Source organism: Sinocyclocheilus anshuiensis, unplaced genomic scaffold, assembly GCF_001515605.1.
Source record: "Sinocyclocheilus anshuiensis isolate Anshui unplaced genomic scaffold, SAMN03320099.WGS_v1.1 scaffold461, whole genome shotgun sequence".
NCBI classification, from domain to species: Eukaryota; Metazoa; Chordata; class Actinopteri; order Cypriniformes; family Cyprinidae; genus Sinocyclocheilus; species Sinocyclocheilus anshuiensis.
In genome coordinates this window covers 2,458,770-2,477,821 of record NW_015541005.1, presented here as the reverse complement: position 1 = coordinate 2,477,821, position 19,052 = coordinate 2,458,770, and the positions used below count along the sequence as shown (strand labels likewise).

Genomic DNA, 19,052 nt, shown 5'->3' with positions numbered 1-19,052 from the left:
TATATATATATATATATATATATATGTGTGTATGTGTGTGTATATATATATATATATATGTATATGTGTATATATATATATATATAGGTTAATGGTGCTAAAATGAAAATGTTGTTTGTGTTACCACTTCTAATGGCCTAGCCCTCAATACCATCTATCTTCTCTCATCTCCTGCTGCCCGTTACCATACCTACAGCAGAAAGAAAAGCTGCTTCTGTTTTTAACAAGCTCAAATAATGACCTCAGAGTTACTGTTAGTTCTTCTTTCTGTGTGTCACTCTCTCTTTAATAATAAACACATTCATTTTCTCTCATCTTTATTCTCTTAGTTTTAGTGGTCTACTTCAGCTCTGCTGTCTGTATTTTGCTTCAGAGGATCCATGGAACTTTTCTAATAAACAAAAAGCAATACTGAAACCCAGTTTGCACAAAAAGAAATGTTTCAGGAGTTGAAAATGTGTTGTCCCCTGCTGTGATTGTATTTATCAATCTGAAAGCCTAATGAAAATGTGACGCCACAGTCTGTTGTCCATGATTTGTTTTGCCCCAAGCTGAGCTGAATGTGGGTCTGTGTTACGCTCCGAATAACAAATATACACATAAAAAAAAAGTTCTGACCTGTTTTCAGCATCTTGTCAGTCGATACGGTGCAGATAATTTTGGATAAATGTAGGTTGTTTGGGGAGCTTGGTTAGTGTACGTGTGACATGACACTGATATTTACTTTGTGTTTTCATATTGATGCTTTTAACTGTAATTGCAGCACAGTGTGGGTGGAATCTGTAAAGGGGACTGTTTTGTTGCGGTGAGCTTTATTGGAGCATTATGGGGTGGCTGGTTAATGGTTAGTGTGCTGGAATGGTGTGATAGCTGTTAACGTCCTGTAATGAGTCCTTTCCGTTCACTCAACTCAAGAGCGTCACAGTCCAGTGTTTTATAATATAGCCATTTATATCTGGTCATTTATGTGTTTTGCTGATCAACTTCCTTTCTCCTTTTTATTCTCTAGGTTTGTTCATCCAGTAGGGGCCATCTCTCCATCTTTTTCTCAATTTTTCTCCCTGGTTCTCTCACTCTCAACCCCATCCTCCCCCGAGCTCCACTGATTCTGGTTCAGGACCCCTTTCAGATCCAGTCAGCCCTCTCCTCTCCTGTTGTCCGGCCTGTTGGCATGGCGGGGCGAGGTGGACCAGCGCGGACCAATGGTGCCGCCCCCGTCGGGAACAAAATATGCCAGTTCAAACTGGTCTTGCTGGGAGAGTCTGCCGTGGGCAAGTCCAGCCTGGTGCTGCGTTTCGTCAAAGGCCAGTTCCACGAGTATCAGGAGAGCACCATTGGAGGTTAGCCGGAGTGTGTTTATGTCCAAGCTTGTTCTTTCTAAAGATGAAGGGTTTTCCTCACACTTTTGAGCTGTGACACAAAAGATAGCAGACATGAAAGAATGTTAGGGATGCACAATATATTTGGTTGTGGGCCGTTGTTAGAGGTTTTTTTTTTTTGTAAGTTATCTAATTCTGATACTTATTTCTTCCTATTTTTACATTTAGATGATCTAACATTCTTCTAAAGGTCATCTTTAGTGGAAATATTCTGTAGAACTGTAGAATATCTCCTTTAAAAGGTTGGCTACGGGATCATATCTTGAAACACAACACAGCGAGAAGTAGTGAGAACACACTCAATATAGAGCAAACCTTCTGCATGTATGAGGTTATGTTGATATGTGGTGAGAGGGCTGGGCTCGATCAGAAGCAGACAAGCTGGTTCTTACGCGCTAATCACATGACTACCACATGAGTTACACTGCAGTATAAAACAGACACGCAGTTATGCATGTGCACACATCTGATCTCATAACCAAACACGTTCTGTATGCAGCTTAAAATGACATTCACTTTTACGTTTTAAAAGATTTACGTTCTCCACTGTTTTAAAGAATTACATGGACAAAGAGAGAAGAGAGGAAGGTGTTTGGCGACCAGAAGGAAAGGGAAACGGTCAATAATGGGATTTCCTGAGTGTGTGTGCTAGTGTGTCCCTCCATTTTTAAGTCGTCAGTGTCTCAGGGGATCTTTAAGTGAATTAGATTGTGTACATTAATGGATTTGTTCCATCAGGGCTCAGTTTCATATTTAGCAAGAGATCCATTCTAGTCAGGCATGAGGAAAGAAAACAGCTGGGAGTGACATTTAGTACAGGCAGGATACCACATGCTTACACAAGGCTGACAATAAGGAAATCCTCAGCACTTTTTTTTGTCCTTCTACATATTTTCCTTCAATGCCATCATCCTGTCGTCAGTGAGCAGGTCAAAGCTCAGTGCTGTGGAGAAATGAATGTGAGCTACAAACATGTGACCATGGCAATGTTTGGATTAGAAACTTGCATGGTCTTTCTTATTCTCCGCTTCTGCACATTTGTGTCTGCATCATTTTAATGTGTTTTAAAATCTACATTTTCTGAACAGTTTTAGACTGCTTGCATGTGCAAATGTCACAATTGTGATGGTAAAGTGTTCAGGGTGGTTGCGAAAGTGTTCGTGGTTGTTAGCATGTTGCTAGTTGTTTGGTCGGGTGTCATCTCTCATCATCTGATATCTTTATATGTATATTCAAAAGTTTGCTGTTGTTTTTTTTTTTTATGTTTTTGACCAGTCTCTTATGCTCACCAAGGCTGCATTTATTTGATCGAAAATTCAGTAAAAATTGTAATTGTAAAATGTTATTGCAATTTAAAATGACTTATTACTCTTTAAATACATTTTTATTTATTCCTGTGATGTGAAGCTGCATTTTCTGCATCATTACTCCGATCTTCATTGTCACATGATCATTCAGAAATCATTCTAATATGATGATTTGTTGCTCAAGAAACATTTCTTATTATATTTCTTATTATAAACAGTTGTGCTGCTTAAAGGGTTAGTTCACCCAAAAATGAAAATTAGCTTGTGTTTTACTTACCCTCGAAGCATCCTAGGTGTATATGACTTTCTTCTTTCAGACGAATCCAGTCAGAGTTATATTAAAAATTGTCTTTGATCTTTCAAGCTGTTTAATGGCACTCAGTGGGTGTTGCAGTTGAACAGTCCACAAGTCGTCAAATAAAGCTTGTGCATTCATAATAAAATGTGCCGCAGACGGCTCCGGGGGATGAATAAAGGCCCCCTGTAGCGAATCCATGAGTTTTTGTAAGAAAAATATCCGTATTTCAAACATAATAAACACTTTTCTCTCCCTTACGTTATCTGTCATACGCGGATCCGTTCCGGCGGAAGGTGTATGACATATGCGCAGCGCGCGCGCCTCTGAGATATGCTAGTCTCGCGAGTTTGTTTAATAGGAGCAAAGGAAGCAAAGTTTCCTTACTTTAGCAAAGGAAAACCAGTCTCCTCTTGGTTTATATCTAAATCCTCCGACATTTTTCTTTGCAAATCCTCCGTTTGTACTTCTAATTCGTGACCGGCGTTTTTAGTTCTCTCTCCGCATTCGTCACTAATCACGCAACGCCGCGCGTCTTACGTCATCCGCCGGAACTGCTTCAGTGTGACAGTCAGCGGAAGTGAGAGAAAAGTGTTTATTACGTTTGAAATATGGATATTTTTCTTACAAAAACTCATGGATTCGCTACAGTGGGCCTTTATTCATCCCCCCGGAGCCGTCTGCGGCATGTTTTATTATGAATGCGCAAGCTTTATTTGACGACTTGTGGACTGTTCAGCTGCAACACCCGCTGAGTGCCATTAAACAGCTTGAAAGATCAAAGACAATTTTTAATATAACTCCGACTGGATTCGTCTGAAAGAAGAAAGTCATATACACCTAGGATGCTTCGAGGGTAAGTAAAACACAAGCTAATTTTCATTTTTGGGTGAACTAACCCTTTAATATGTTGTGAAAAACCATGATTTTTTTAGGATCCTTTGATGAATAAAACAAGTAAAAATAATAATAATAAAAAAACAAAACAAAACAAAAAAAACAGAATTTATATGAAACAGAAATCTTTTGTAAGATTATAAGTGTATTAGCTGTCACTTTGATCAATTCAATGCATTCTTTGTGTTAAATGAAAATTAATAATTTCTTTAAAAAAAAATGACCCCAACTTTTGAAAAGTAAGTGTATGAGCAGTAATAATAGTAGTGCTTAGCTTAGCACTGATACCAATTAAAACCGAGTGGTAAATGTAAACGTAATGAGACACATTTTATAAAAGGGAACTTTCTGTTCCCTTTGACTGTGATCTAATTTCTAATCCTTCTGCTCAGGAAATCTCTATGCCAAAAGCAACTTTCAAATGTTGTAAGCGTTTCAACACTCATGAGCGGCAGATCATTTTGTCAAACCCTCCACCACATAACTGTGCATTAAACATCAAATAACCTCTAAATGGTCTGATCATGACGATGCATATTTTTGTTTCTTATTCTTCCTCCCCTCTGAACATGTTCAGATTTAAATAGCTCAGCAGTAAGGAAGTGTTAAAATAATTATTTGTATCATATGAACTGATGTACATTGGCTTCATGCCATAAACATTTCTGTTTCTCTTTCCTTTCTAGCTGCTTTCCTCACACAGACAGTCTGCCTGGATGATACAACAGTAAAGTTTGAGATTTGGGACACGGCCGGACAGGAGCGTTATCACAGCCTGGCCCCTATGTACTACAGAGGAGCCCAGGCGGCCATTGTCGTCTATGACATTACTAACACAGTGAGTGGCCGTGATTATGAAATCAAAACATTTAAGTCTGAGTTTTTATCAGACATGTGTCCTGTACAGCCAGTCATTCACCAGCTGAGGGTTACGTGGCACCTCAGCTGCAATGTGACTTTGCCAGTCATGCATTGGCTCTAATAAAGGCTGACATCACGCCGTTGTGCTCAGCAGAAGGGTAAGGTCTGAATAATAAGGTTTCACCTGACTGACTGCTGGGGTTAATTATTATTCTGTAGGATACAGTCAGACCTTTGCTCAAAGTCAAGCAAGTCCCAGTGGCAGTGCACTTCCTTCCTGTTGGCAACCTTAAGCTAATGTATGTGTGATTGTATCAGAATACAGTGATTTGTTTGTAATATGTAAGATATTTTGACATATCATGAAAATCTTGACTTTTTCTGTGTTTAAATGCTACAATCGGGTCCCCGTTGCATCTAACAAACAGAAACGTGAAAAAAACAACCCAGTAAATTTTTTTGGTAAGCCTTTCTCTGCAAGCTTGTGAAAATCCACGATCAAATTTCGATCCACTCAAATTTCAAATCCGCTCAAAGAAAGGGGATCTTATTATAATATTACCGCCCATTAATCTGCAAGTTTCCACCCACGGTGCCGCTATTGTGTTTTTGCAAGCGACAACGGTATACCAGTTCTAATGCAATGGCGAAAGTTTGAGAAAAGCATGCTAACTGTTCTGTCTTTGGCTGCACTGACAAGCACAGAACACCATTTAGAGTCCCAGTCTCAGAGGAGACGAGAGCAGTGGATTTATTGATTTATTTACTGTATAATTACGCTGCTGCCACACAGATCTAATATAAACACACTTTTTTTTCCCTTCACAGACATAACCCACTGTTTTCGTAACTCGTGTCTGTTTTTAACATAAACTTGTGTGTATTTGACAGTTTAAGCATAAGACATGAATGAGAACTTAGTTTAGTACTCACATGCCGCGTGACAGCCGCTTTCTGTGCATGTGCTTCGGATGTGTGCGCTCAGAAAACCGTATATCAGAACTTTCAACTGATATGGTTTAAAATGCATGATTTCAGCGTGATAGACACATAGACTGTAAAAAACGTGGACGTAGTGTCCGTGACGTCACTCGTAGGTTTCTGAAGAGCATTTTTGAAGCCTAAAGTGGGCGGAGCCGACAGTCGCCATCTTGGCCACGCGTCACTCCCGGATAATCGAAAATGGGCAAAAAGCCGGGACGTGGGTGAAGCTGAGGGTGCCTGCTGCTGAAACCACACCCAGAGTGACAGCAGTGCTACCGTGCAAAAACAAAAAAACATAACTTCGTTTTTGGTCGAAAATGATCAATTTGATATTTCTGGAACATTCAAGACCTCCTTTATCATGTGTATAAGTATCTTGAAGAAAAGCCCCGGAGAAACCAAGGCAGAACACAGTATAACATCAGTTAAAACAAGTAAAAATAATAATAATAAAAAAACAAAACAAAACAAAAAAAACAGAATTTATATGAAACAGAAATCTTTTGTAAGATTATAAGTGTATTAGCTGTCACTTTGATCAATTCAATGCATTCTTTGTGTTAAATGAAAATTAATAATTTCTTTAAAAAAAAATGACCCCAACTTTTGAAAAGTAAGTGTATGAGCAGTAATAATAGTAGTGCTTAGCTTAGCACTGATACCAATTAAAACCGAGTGGTAAATGTAAACGTAATGAGACACATTTTATAAAAGGGAACTTTCTGTTCCCTTTGACTGTGATCTAATTTCTAATCCTTCTGCTCAGGAAATCTCTATGCCAAAAGCAACTTTCAAATGTTGTAAGCGTTTCAACACTCATGAGCGGCAGATCATTTTGTCAAACCCTCCACCACATAACTGTGCATTAAACATCAAATAACCTCTAAATGGTCTGATCATGACGATGCATATTTTTGTTTCTTATTCTTCCTCCCCTCTGAACATGTTCAGATTTAAATAGCTCAGCAGTAAGGAAGTGTTAAAATAATTATTTGTATCATATGAACTGATGTACATTGGCTTCATGCCATAAACATTTCTGTTTCTCTTTCCTTTCTAGCTGCTTTCCTCACACAGACAGTCTGCCTGGATGATACAACAGTAAAGTTTGAGATTTGGGACACGGCCGGACAGGAGCGTTATCACAGCCTGGCCCCTATGTACTACAGAGGAGCCCAGGCGGCCATTGTCGTCTATGACATTACTAACACAGTGAGTGGCCGTGATTATGAAATCAAAACATTTAAGTCTGAGTTTTTATCAGACATGTGTCCTGTACAGCCAGTCATTCACCAGCTGAGGGTTACGTGGCACCTCAGCTGCAATGTGACTTTGCCAGTCATGCATTGGCTCTAATAAAGGCTGACATCACGCCGTTGTGCTCAGCAGAAGGGTAAGGTCTGAATAATAAGGTTTCACCTGACTGACTGCTGGGGTTAATTATTATTCTGTAGGATACAGTCAGACCTTTGCTCAAAGTCAAGCAAGTCCCAGTGGCAGTGCACTTCCTTCCTGTTGGCAACCTTAAGCTAATGTATGTGTGATTGTATCAGAATACAGTGATTTGTTTGTAATATGTAAGATATTTTGACATATCATGAAAATCTTGACTTTTTCTGTGTTTAAATGCTACAATCGGGTCCCCGTTGCATCTAACAAACAGAAACGTGAAAAAAACAACCCAGTAAATTTTTTTGGTAAGCCTTTCTCTGCAAGCTTGTGAAAATCCACGATCAAATTTCGATCCACTCAAATTTCAAATCCGCTCAAAGAAAGGGGATCTTATTATAATATTACCGCCCATTAATCTGCAAGTTTCCACCCACGGTGCCGCTATTGTGTTTTTGCAAGCGACAACGGTATACCAGTTCTAATGCAATGGCGAAAGTTTGAGAAAAGCATGCTAACTGTTCTGTCTTTGGCTGCACTGACAAGCACAGAACACCATTTAGAGTCCCAGTCTCAGAGGAGACGAGAGCAGTGGATTTATTGATTTATTTACTGTATAATTACGCTGCTGCCACACAGATCTAATATAAACACACTTTTTTTTCCCTTCACAGACATAACCCACTGTTTTCGTAACTCGTGTCTGTTTTTAACATAAACTTGTGTGTATTTGACAGTTTAAGCATAAGACATGAATGAGAACTTAGTTTAGTACTCACATGCCGCGTGACAGCCGCTTTCTGTGCATGTGCTTCGGATGTGTGCGCTCAGAAAACCGTATATCAGAACTTTCAACTGATATGGTTTAAAATGCATGATTTCAGCGTGATAGACACATAGACTGTAAAAAACGTGGACGTAGTGTCCGTGACGTCACTCGTAGGTTTCTGAAGAGCATTTTTGAAGCCTAAAGTGGGCGGAGCCGACAGTCGCCATCTTGGCCACGCGTCACTCCCGGATAATCGAAAATGGGCAAAAAGCCGGGACGTGGGTGAAGCTGAGGGTGCCTGCTGCTGAAACCACACCCAGAGTGACAGCAGTGCTACCGTGCAAAAACAAAAAAACATAACTTCGTTTTTGGTCGAAAATGATCAATTTGATATTTCTGGAACATTCAAGACCTCCTTTATCATGTGTATAAGTATCTTGAAGAAAAGCCCCGGAGAAACCAAGGCAGAACACAGTATAACATCAGTTACCGCTCTTTGACTTTGTTTTGGAATGCTCAAATTAAGTTACGGTGCTCTGCATTTGTTTAGCCGTTCGTCAATATTACTGTGCCAGCCTGGAGTTATACGGTATTCTGCCTTTGTTTTACTGTCCATTAAAGTCTTCCACGTTTAAATTACGGTGTAACTTGTGTGCTTTCATACATCTGTTGGCACTTCATTAGACAAACAAATTAGCGATCTAACAAACTGCTCCATATAACAAAGCACTGTAAACAAGCAACGACTAGATAACTTGGCAACAATAATTAATCATAAATAATCTTTAAAGTTTTTTTTTGTTCTTTTTATAATGCAGATTATTCACTCAGTGCCAGGTGTCAGTCTGGGGCTGCACACTTCTGCACGTGTGAGGACTCGAATGCCATGACAGCGTAGCATGTATTACACATAAAAACAGTAACCGTTCGCAATTAAATCCTTACTACCTTTTCATGTAACTCGATAAAATCCATGGCAATGAACGTCATCAGAGATGTTTAATTAACAATCATTCTGAGCATTATTCATACTTGCTGGCGTTCACATCAATCCACAAGTCGTTCTTATAGGTTAGTCAGGCTATTTTCATTCAATCGATGTAAAAAAAATAGGCGTAGCCTATGTCTTGCATCCTTTAATGTTAGCGAACATTGCAAATAAATTGGTTGCAAACCGGTATCCACTCACGTTTAACTTTTTGTCTGGTTGTTATGGTAAAAAAAAAATTTAATCACATTACTATATGTTATAGCCTATGAGATAGCCAATGATCACTAGAGCACCCAAATATTGTATATAATGTGGAAGTTACTGCCTTTTGCCTTGGTGTGACATCTCACTTTTTGCAGACAATGCAAAGGCAGAGTACAATAACTTCAAAATAGCAGTAAAAATCAAGTTTTCATTAAAACATCTAATTGGCAGATTTCCAGTGTCCTACCTATTAGGGGTGTGAACCTACACTGGTCTCACGGTTCGATTACGATTATCATGTCATCGATTCGGTTCAATTTGATATCAAGATGCATTGACAATGCACTGAATCCTCAATTTTTAATTTTACTTCACATGTATACAATTTTGTCAATAAATACAAGCAGTCAGATATATGAACTGTACCTGACGTGGTTTCTCAAGTTAGTCGTATTACCCTCGGCATATTTTATTGTGCATGACATGATTTACACACAGCGTGTGTCTTCTTCAGGTCGTGCTTACCAGGTTGTTCATAAAAGCTGAAATGTGCCCAGATGTCGGCTTTTAAAGTAGTTGGAGCATTTTTAATTACTCGCACTCGCGTCTCGCCTCCCTCCGCCATTAGGCGCGTTCGATTTGAAGCGGTGCGGCACATAATGATCAGTGTATGATATCAACCGCGAGAGCGATTCGAAAGCATAAAGATCCGTCTGCTCTATCGCTCTCGCGGTACTTGATGTCATACACTGATCATTCTGCGCAGCGGCACTTCAAGCCGAACGCGCCTAATGTATGCTACCACGACAGATGACGTCAGAAAAGCATCAGTAAGCATCAGTACGTTATAATGGGTTATGGTCTATTACTGAACCGATACCAAATCGTCCTCATCTGCTCAACTGATATGGTTTAAAATGCATGATTTCAGCGTGATAGACACATAGACTGTAAAAAACGTGGACGTAGTGTCCGTGACGTCACTCGTAGGTTTCTGAAGAGCATTTTTGAAGCCTAAAGTGGGCGGAGCCGACAGTCGCCATCTTGGCCACGCGTCACTCCCGGATAATCGAAAATGGGCAAAAAGCCGGGACGTGGGTGAAGCTGAGGGTGCCTGCTGCTGAAACCACACCCAGAGTGACAGCAGTGCTACCGTGCAAAAACAAAAAAACATAACTTCGTTTTTGGTCGAAAATGATCAATTTGATATTTCTGGAACATTCAAGACCTCCTTTATCATGTGTATAAGTATCTTGAAGAAAAGCCCCGGAGAAACCAAGGCAGAACACAGTATAACATCAGTTACCGCTCTTTGACTTTGTTTTGGAATGCTCAAATTAAGTTACGGTGCTCTGCATTTGTTTAGCCGTTCGTCAATATTACTGTGCCAGCCTGGAGTTATACGGTATTCTGCCTTTGTTTTACTGTCCATTAAAGTCTTCCACGTTTAAATTACGGTGTAACTTGTGTGCTTTCATACATCTGTTGGCACTTCATTAGACAAACAAATTAGCGATCTAACAAACTGCTCCATATAACAAAGCACTGTAAACAAGCAACGACTAGATAACTTGGCAACAATAATTAATCATAAATAATCTTTAAAGTTTTTTTTTGTTCTTTTTATAATGCAGATTATTCACTCAGTGCCAGGTGTCAGTCTGGGGCTGCACACTTCTGCACGTGTGAGGACTCGAATGCCATGACAGCGTAGCATGTATTACACATAAAAACAGTAACCGTTCGCAATTAAATCCTTACTACCTTTTCATGTAACTCGATAAAATCCATGGCAATGAACGTCATCAGAGATGTTTAATTAACAATCATTCTGAGCATTATTCATACTTGCTGGCGTTCACATCAATCCACAAGTCGTTCTTATAGGTTAGTCAGGCTATTTTCATTCAATCGATGTAAAAAAAATAGGCGTAGCCTATGTCTTGCATCCTTTAATGTTAGCGAACATTGCAAATAAATTGGTTGCAAACCGGTATCCACTCACGTTTAACTTTTTGTCTGGTTGTTATGGTAAAAAAAAAATTTAATCACATTACTATATGTTATAGCCTATGAGATAGCCAATGATCACTAGAGCACCCAAATATTGTATATAATGTGGAAGTTACTGCCTTTTGCCTTGGTGTGACATCTCACTTTTTGCAGACAATGCAAAGGCAGAGTACAATAACTTCAAAATAGCAGTAAAAATCAAGTTTTCATTAAAACATCTAATTGGCAGATTTCCAGTGTCCTACCTATTAGGGGTGTGAACCTACACTGGTCTCACGGTTCGATTACGATTATCATGTCATCGATTCGGTTCAATTTGATATCAAGATGCATTGACAATGCACTGAATCCTCAATTTTTAATTTTACTTCACATGTATACAATTTTGTCAATAAATACAAGCAGTCAGATATATGAACTGTACCTGACATGGTTTCTCAATTTAGTACTATTACCCCCTGCATATTTTATTGTGCGTGACATGATTTGCACACAGCGTGTCTCTTCTCCAGGCCGTGCTTACCAGGTTGTTCATAAACGCCGAAATGTGCCCAGATGTCGGCTTTTAAAGTAGTTGGAGCATTTTTAATTACTCGCACTCGCGTCTCGCCTCCCTCCGCCATTAGGCGCGTTCGATTTGAAGCGGTGCGGCACATAATGATCAGTGTATGATATCAACCGCGAGAGCGATTCGAAAGCATAAAGATCCGTCTGCTCTATCGCTCTCGCGGTACTTGATGTCATACACTGATCATTCTGCGCAGCGGCACTTCAAGCCGAACGCGCCTAATGTATGCTACCACGACAGATGACGTCAGAAAAGCATCAGTAAGCATCAGTACGTTATAATGGGTTATGGTCTATTACTGAACCGATACCAAATCGTCCTCATCTGCATCGCGATGCATCGTAGAAACGATTAATTTCGACACACTACCTATAATTATTTTTTCTGGACAAATGAAAATCTTTAAAGCCATTTTTCTTGCCGTTTGTAGGGCAGAGCGGCAATCCACCTATCACTCAAGTGGCCACGCCCTTAATTGTGCAGAAAAAAAAAAATCACCCCCCTCACAGTTGTCATGAAGGGCACAATTACCTATATAGACCAAAACCACTTTTTGTACCAGACTGTAAACATTTTTTTTTCTGCTGTAAAGTTGGGCATTTTAACATGGGAGGTCTATGGGATTGACTCCCTTTTGGAGCCAGTCTCTAGTGGCCAGTCGATGAATTGCAGTTTTACTCACTTCCATATTGGTTTTAAGGGAGAGACTGGGAGGATAGACATGATAATAAAAATCAAACAGGTGTTTTTTTTTTTTAACAGAGTATCTGAGGAACGAGCTGTGAAGGCACAGCCCTGTTCTGGAAAGCGGGGGAGCAGGGGGCGGGGAGCAGCAGCTCATTTGCATTTAAAGAGACATGCACGAAAACAGCGTATTTCTGCTTCCACTCAAAATAGGCATTTTCAAAATGATATAAATGATCTATGGGGTATTTTGAGCTGAAACTTCACAGACACTTTCTGGGGACACCTGAGCCTTATATTACATATTGTAAAAAGTGCCATAATAGGTCACCTTTAAGTCTCTTTTTAAAAAACCATGCATATGCAGGTGTTTTTAGTAAAAATAGATATCAGCTCGTTAAAAATATGATGCCAAAAATGAATTTTCAGCAGCCATTATTCCTGTCTTCAGTTCATCAATTTGATGCATCCTTGTGTGCCCTACTACTTCATCTGAGGTCACCTCTAACAATTACTTCTCTGCTGTTTTCCTTTGCACTCTTAGGACACATTCACTAGAGCAAAGAACTGGGTGAAAGAGCTGCAGCGTCAGGCGAGTCCAAATATCGTTATTGCTCTGGCCGCCAACAAGGTTGACCTGGCCAACAAGAGAGCTGTTGACTTTCAGGTGTGTTTATATGAACGCAAAACAACCTGTGTGAATCTGATATGTTTTTAACACATCCACATGCTTTCCTTAGGAGGCGCAGGCATACGCAGACGACAACAGCCTACTCTTCATGGAGACATCTGCAAAGACCGCCATGAACGTGAATGAGATCTTCATGGCTATCGGTACGATCTCATCTCTCTTATTGACTCTCTTCAAGCCCGGACCAAAACACAGCAACATGACACCAGTTTCACCTGCCGCAAAAATGCTCAACCAGACGCCACACCCAATCATTCAAATACTGCTGATGATTAAATTCAGTTCAAATCAAACTAGTACGTTTATGAAGAAAATTTCCTTCTCAATGTCTCTCTTTAGCCAAGAAGCTTCCGAAGAACGAACCGCAGGGTGGAGCAGGAAGTGGTGGAAGGGCCAGAGGAGGCGTCGACTTACAGGAGACAGCACCTCAGGGCAGAAGCGGCCAGTGCTGTGGAGGCGGCAACTAACCATCAGACCAATCAGCTGGCAGATGCACCCAAGGACTGATACAGACACACAAAACACCATATGAAACCATAGTGTGAGATCCATTCACTTATGACCCAGCTCTAAACTATGGCCAGTTAGACTGTACCATACAGCTTCAGAACTGGAAACTGGCCATCGATACCCTTGTAAATCAACACGTTAATGCTTCGACCAGTTATTCCTCCCAAAAACAGTACATGCACATTCAGATACAAGCAAACACAAGCTACGACACAAGTGTCTCTGCCATCTGTGATTTTTAAAGTTATTCGATTTGTCTTATATAGAGTTTTGACAAAGCAAAAGGAGACAAACATGTGAACCGATCTAACCAATCACATTTAAGACAAAAGAAATTCCAGACTGCTGCTGGTGGAAAAACAAGTTATCTCTCCCTTGTATTTCCTTATCCTCTCATTTGCTCGTTTGAATGAAAAATTTAGTGGCAACACCACTATTCAAACACGCTCTCCCTTTTGGTGGATGCATACTGCCAGTATTGAGTTACACCTCATATTTCTCCTGCTCTCCTTGATCACATCCCTCCTTTGTTGGAGAGAGGAAAGATCGGAGAATGAGCAAACAGGCTATTTTCCATCTATGTCAGGCTGTTCTGTAGATCCTGTATTATTTTTTTTATTGTATTAGTCTCTCAGACGTCCACTACTCCAGCACAAATGAAACCAGTATATGATTTAATAGGCTAGACTCCTTTTCTAATCATTTACATATATCTACTTGTATATCTAAATGCATTAACAGGTGGTGTAACTCCGATGTGGTGTTGTTTTTTTTCCCTTTGCATTAATGAAATGTTTTTGAAATCAGACTTGGAGAAAACACATATAAATGACACAAGGCAAAATCAGCCTCCTCTGACCAAAATCACAAATATTTACGAGGGGGGGAAAAAAGATAATGTCACTGTTCTTGTACTCTTGTTTTTTTTCCCTTTATTTTCCTGTGAATATGACCCCAATCATTAGCCATTTCAATTCAGCACCTTTGTAAGAATTTACTTGTTTTTGTACTTAAGGTCCCTTAGAGTGCACTGGGTATTTCTTTGTCCTCTGACAACTTGTCATTTTCTGTCAATATTGTTCCCTCATGTGTTCTGTCGAAGGACATCTCTTTCGACTGGCATTTTCAGCATCACATGTGACCTAGCACAACAAATGTGAACGGTGACCCAGACGTCTCAAGCAGGGTCTGAGGAACGAGGGAGGCAATGGACAAAAATTAATAAATGGAAAAACACCAAACTAATAGAACTTGTAATTTTACCAATAAAGGAGGGGAAAGTATACATTCTAATTGTTGTGTTGTTATTTCTAAATACAGGTGGCGATGTGGAGGTTTTTTTTTTGTTTTTTTTTAGTCGTCCCCTAAATATAGTTGGGAATGGAGGTCTTTATTCACCATTACTAAATGAATTTAAAAGTAAGTCTTTTGTGTTTATGTTGTGCTGGCAGTCGTTTTGAGTTACTGATGTTATTGTATCAAATCACTGTTCACAGTCAACCATGATTAAGTTCATTCATGCCTGAAAGTGTCCAATAACAGGGTGGTTACTAAGATTAGGCAAGTAGTATTTGGCTGGTCATGTAATCCTAACATGGCGGCCCCCTTGAGTGGACCCTCTGCATGTACGATAAAACGTTTTTATAAGGTAACACATGATTGGATTATTATTATAGTGTGAATGTTGTTGTTGATCTGTTTCAAAATTACTATGCACTTATTTAGGAGTAAAACTTTTTAACGAGAAAAATTGCTGAGTGCACCTTAAAGGTTCTTAAGACTTAAATCCATGAAGGTTCTGACTGGTAGTGATAAATGCACTTTAGTTTTGTCATCAGTAGTAACAATTTACAATTAATGCATTAACTAACATTAACAATGAGCAATGCATTGTTACAGTATTCATTTATCTTTGTTAATGTTAGTTAAAAAAAATAAACTGTTAGTCAATAACATTAATAAATACAACTTTTGACTTTAATAACGTATCGGTAAATGTTGGAATCAGCATTAACTAAGATTAATAAATGCTTTAGAAGTATTTTTTCGTTGTTAGTTTACAAATGTTAACAAATGGAACATTATTGTAAAGTGTTACCTTATCAGTGATTTTTTTTATCTAAATTAATTTTGTTTATGTTTTGTTAAAAACATGGGTAAGGCCAATTTTTAAGATTCAGAAGATTAAAAAATAAGAAGTTAAGAATAACCACGTTAGCTCACTAAAGTTTTAGCAAAATTCATTTTGGCATTTTGCTACTAAATATAAATAAGTTTAGACAAATGTAATTTTATTAATAAGCTTTAATATATGTTCTTTTAATGTGGTATAGTGCAATAAAAAGTAGCTCAAGTGTTTAATGCCCTCCAGTGGAAAGACATGTATCGTTTAATTTCGTAGTACTGCCTATAATACTACATCTCCCAGCATGCTCCTGTAGTGCGCACGCGCAGTGCAGTGGTTAGAACGCGCATCGAAAACCATCACAAAACTTTATTGCAGCGGCTCAGGGTGGAAGTGAGCGCGGCGATCCTCGGAGGTGAAGTAGGCTGCTGATATGGCGGACCCGGCGGCACAGAGCTCCGCGCAGCCCCGGCTTCAGCAAGCGCAGTCCGGCCCGGCAGGACCCACCCCAAACCCCGGAGCCGCGAGCAGCGACCCGGCCCGACCAGGCCTGAGTCAGCAGCAGTGGTCCAGCCAGAAGAAAGCCCAAGTCCGTTCGTTTCCGCGGGCTAAAAAGCTGGAGAAACTCGGGGTGTTTTCCTCCTGCAAGGTAACCGAGAGCTCGGCTCGTAACAATAGAGCGAGTGCCCGGGCCTGTCATGTGTCAGTGCTTCAGGAACAGACTGCAAACCAGTCTCGCGTGTTTCCTGAAGTAATATGAAGTAATAAAAGCCTAACGATGAAAACACAAGAAAATGAAAACCTCTATGGACTAAAAAATATAAGTGAATTACATTTCTAGTGAATTCCTTACCTATGCAGAAAAATGCTGTCAAAATGGGTAGCTTAACAGGTTTATATAGTGTGAAATTGGTCTGTGGTGGTTAATTGAATGCGTTTATTATGTATGTTTTGAAAACATGCACCATACATTAGACATTTTCAGTGTATCTTATTGTATTATGTCATGTTATCATCACTGCATCATTATAAATCAGAATGTTTTGGCTGTATGAACATGTAAATGAACCTGATGTTTAGTGTCCTCTTTAAATCACAGCTGTGTTCTCTTATCACAGGCGAATGATGCTTGCAAATGTAATGGATGGAAAAACCCCAATCCGCCGGCAGCCGCTGGTATGGAGCTCCAGCAGCAGGCAGCCAGTCTGACGGAGGCCTGCCGAAGCTGTGGACACTCTCTGGGTAAAATGAATGCCTTTATGTTGGTTTTATTACATCACACTATATCAGATCCATGGCTCTGCTTGGTATCATCCAAATAGGCTGCTCCGGCATGATTTTGTGCCCAGCCACTTTTCCAGTTGCCTAGCTTCTGGAAGTATTTAACATAGGGGTTTTTGAAAAGCCTTTGTTTCAGAGTTATAAACCATGAACCAAGCTATGAGGTCAACTTAAACTTTACTAATAATTGAAAATCAGATGAAAAGACAAGACTATGTAGTTAATGGCTTTAATGAAGCAAAGAGCTACAGTCTCTAAAGCATTGTGAAAGACAATCAAATTCAAAACAACAGCTAAATTTAAAGTCCGCGTGAACCAGAAGTTGCTGCCGACTTTATTTCAGTGTAGTGACATATTTCCAGCTGAAATTTTGATTTCATGCAGACTTTAAAACTATTGATTTATTGATTTTACAATTTACGAACATTTTAAATTTATTGCAAATTATACATACAAATATTTAAGTAGTTTGAGATCATAGGGAAACTGACTCTACATCATTTTTTTATTGATTGGTGGAAATTTCTTTGCAGAATCATAGGTAATGTAGTTTATTATCAGGATTGTCAGGATTATCAAAACAGCACACCATTGAATAACAGCCTTGCCGCTCACAATATGTTTGTCTTTAAAGGTTTATAAATTATGGTTTAAATCAGTTTCCCTGTGGAGAAAATATATGAGATTTTGGTCCACTTTATATTAGGTGGCCTTAACTACTATGTACTTTTAAATTAATAATTTGGTACAATGCACTTATTGTGTACATACATGTTTTTACATTGTACTTATGTTTTTTTTTTTAAATACCTCTATGTAATTAATTTCTGTAATTACATTTATAATTACACTGTTGACCCCTCTTTTACACCTTAACCCATTCTTAAACCTACCCATACCACCAAACTTGTGCCTAACCTTACCGTGTCCCACCTCAATAGCAGCAAAAGTGTTTTGCAATACAATATGAACACAATAAGTACATTGTACTTATTTTTTGATGTAAGTACATAGTAGTTAAGGCCACCTAATATAAAGTGTGACCAAGATGTTTTCTTCTGGACTATTGCACTCTTTGGCTGCCTTATATAGACAGATACCTGAACTTTGCAGGGTTGAACACAGCAAAGTGTGAACTGTGGGCATGGTCTAATTAATAGATAAGCAAATGCACAAAAATAATAATAAAAAGGTAATTGAAAGCAAGTGTAGGAAGTATCACCCTAAATGGACCAGTTTTAAAATATGTGTTATGCAAACCAGAGTTAAGCAGCATAAAGATAACCTTTGTAGATACAGGCTCGTATTAGGGGTGTGCGATATATATCGTCTGCGATAATATCATAATTGTTGTTTTAATGATGTGGGATTTGACATTATCGAGTATTTAGCAAAAACCATTCAAAACACGCCTACAGAGCGCATGCAAACATTACGTGAAGTCTAGAGACTAGTGCGAGTGTGCATTTAGAGTGTGTTTTCTGCTTTCACTGCATGATTTCAGTATATTATTCAGTCAGGTGTTTCGTTCTTGAATGAATCAACCGTTTAAATGATTCCGGTTCAATCGCAATGACTCTCTTATTAACAGCGATTTGCTGCCACCTACTGGCAGTTTTAATTTCATATTTAAAGTATCTTTTTATTATTTAAATTCTTCAAATATCAGTATTCAACGTTTTATGTTTAATAGGTCTATATCAAAACATTATTTATGCATTTGTAATTGCAGGTTAAATGCATTCATGTCCTGCATTAAACAGTGTGTAAATACATCTAAATGCCACTTCAGATTAGTGCTGGGCGGTATGACCAAAAATTTATATCACAGTATTTTTCAAAATTATACCGGTTTCACGGTACATGACGGTATTTTTTTTTTCATGCATGACCGGGTGTTAACCATATTTTCTACTGATTGAGAGAGGAAATACTGCAGTATATTGACTTAGAATGCCCTATTTTACTGTCATGATGAGTGAATATTGTCAAAAAATACCACACTAAATAGTGACTAAACACAACCCCTTTTAATACATGTTAACCAGGAGTCACTCTCATTTATAATCGCGGCATCGTCTGATAAAATCAACATGCATCTACA

At 39.0% G+C, this 19,052-nt stretch overlaps 2 protein-coding genes across 3 annotated transcripts in view; both read left to right on the top strand.

Moving 5' to 3' along the window:
• Positions 1–14,835, top strand: part of LOC107690295 (ras-related protein Rab-5C-like) — a 25,312-nt gene extending 10,477 nt beyond the window's left edge. The window contains exons 2-6 of the mRNA XM_016488592.1: positions 1,010–1,340; positions 4,565–4,716; positions 12,886–13,008; positions 13,082–13,175; positions 13,372–14,835. Coding sequence (XP_016344078.1) covers positions 1,010–1,340; positions 4,565–4,716; positions 12,886–13,008; positions 13,082–13,175; positions 13,372–13,499 — 828 coding nt within the window. The 3' untranslated portion in view covers positions 13,500–14,835. The remainder of the gene's footprint in view (positions 1–1,009; positions 1,341–4,564; positions 4,717–12,885; positions 13,009–13,081; positions 13,176–13,371) is intronic.
• A 1,177-nt stretch (positions 14,836–16,012) lies between these two features.
• Positions 16,013–19,052, top strand: part of LOC107690294 (histone acetyltransferase KAT2A-like) — a 15,894-nt gene continuing 12,854 nt past the window's right edge. For both annotated transcript variants that reach the window (XM_016488591.1, XM_016488590.1), the window contains exons 1-2: positions 16,013–16,316; positions 16,786–16,909. In XM_016488591.1, the coding sequence (XP_016344077.1) occupies positions 16,101–16,316; positions 16,786–16,909 (340 nt within the window). In that variant the 5' untranslated portion in view covers positions 16,013–16,100. The remainder of the gene's footprint in view (positions 16,317–16,785; positions 16,910–19,052) is intronic.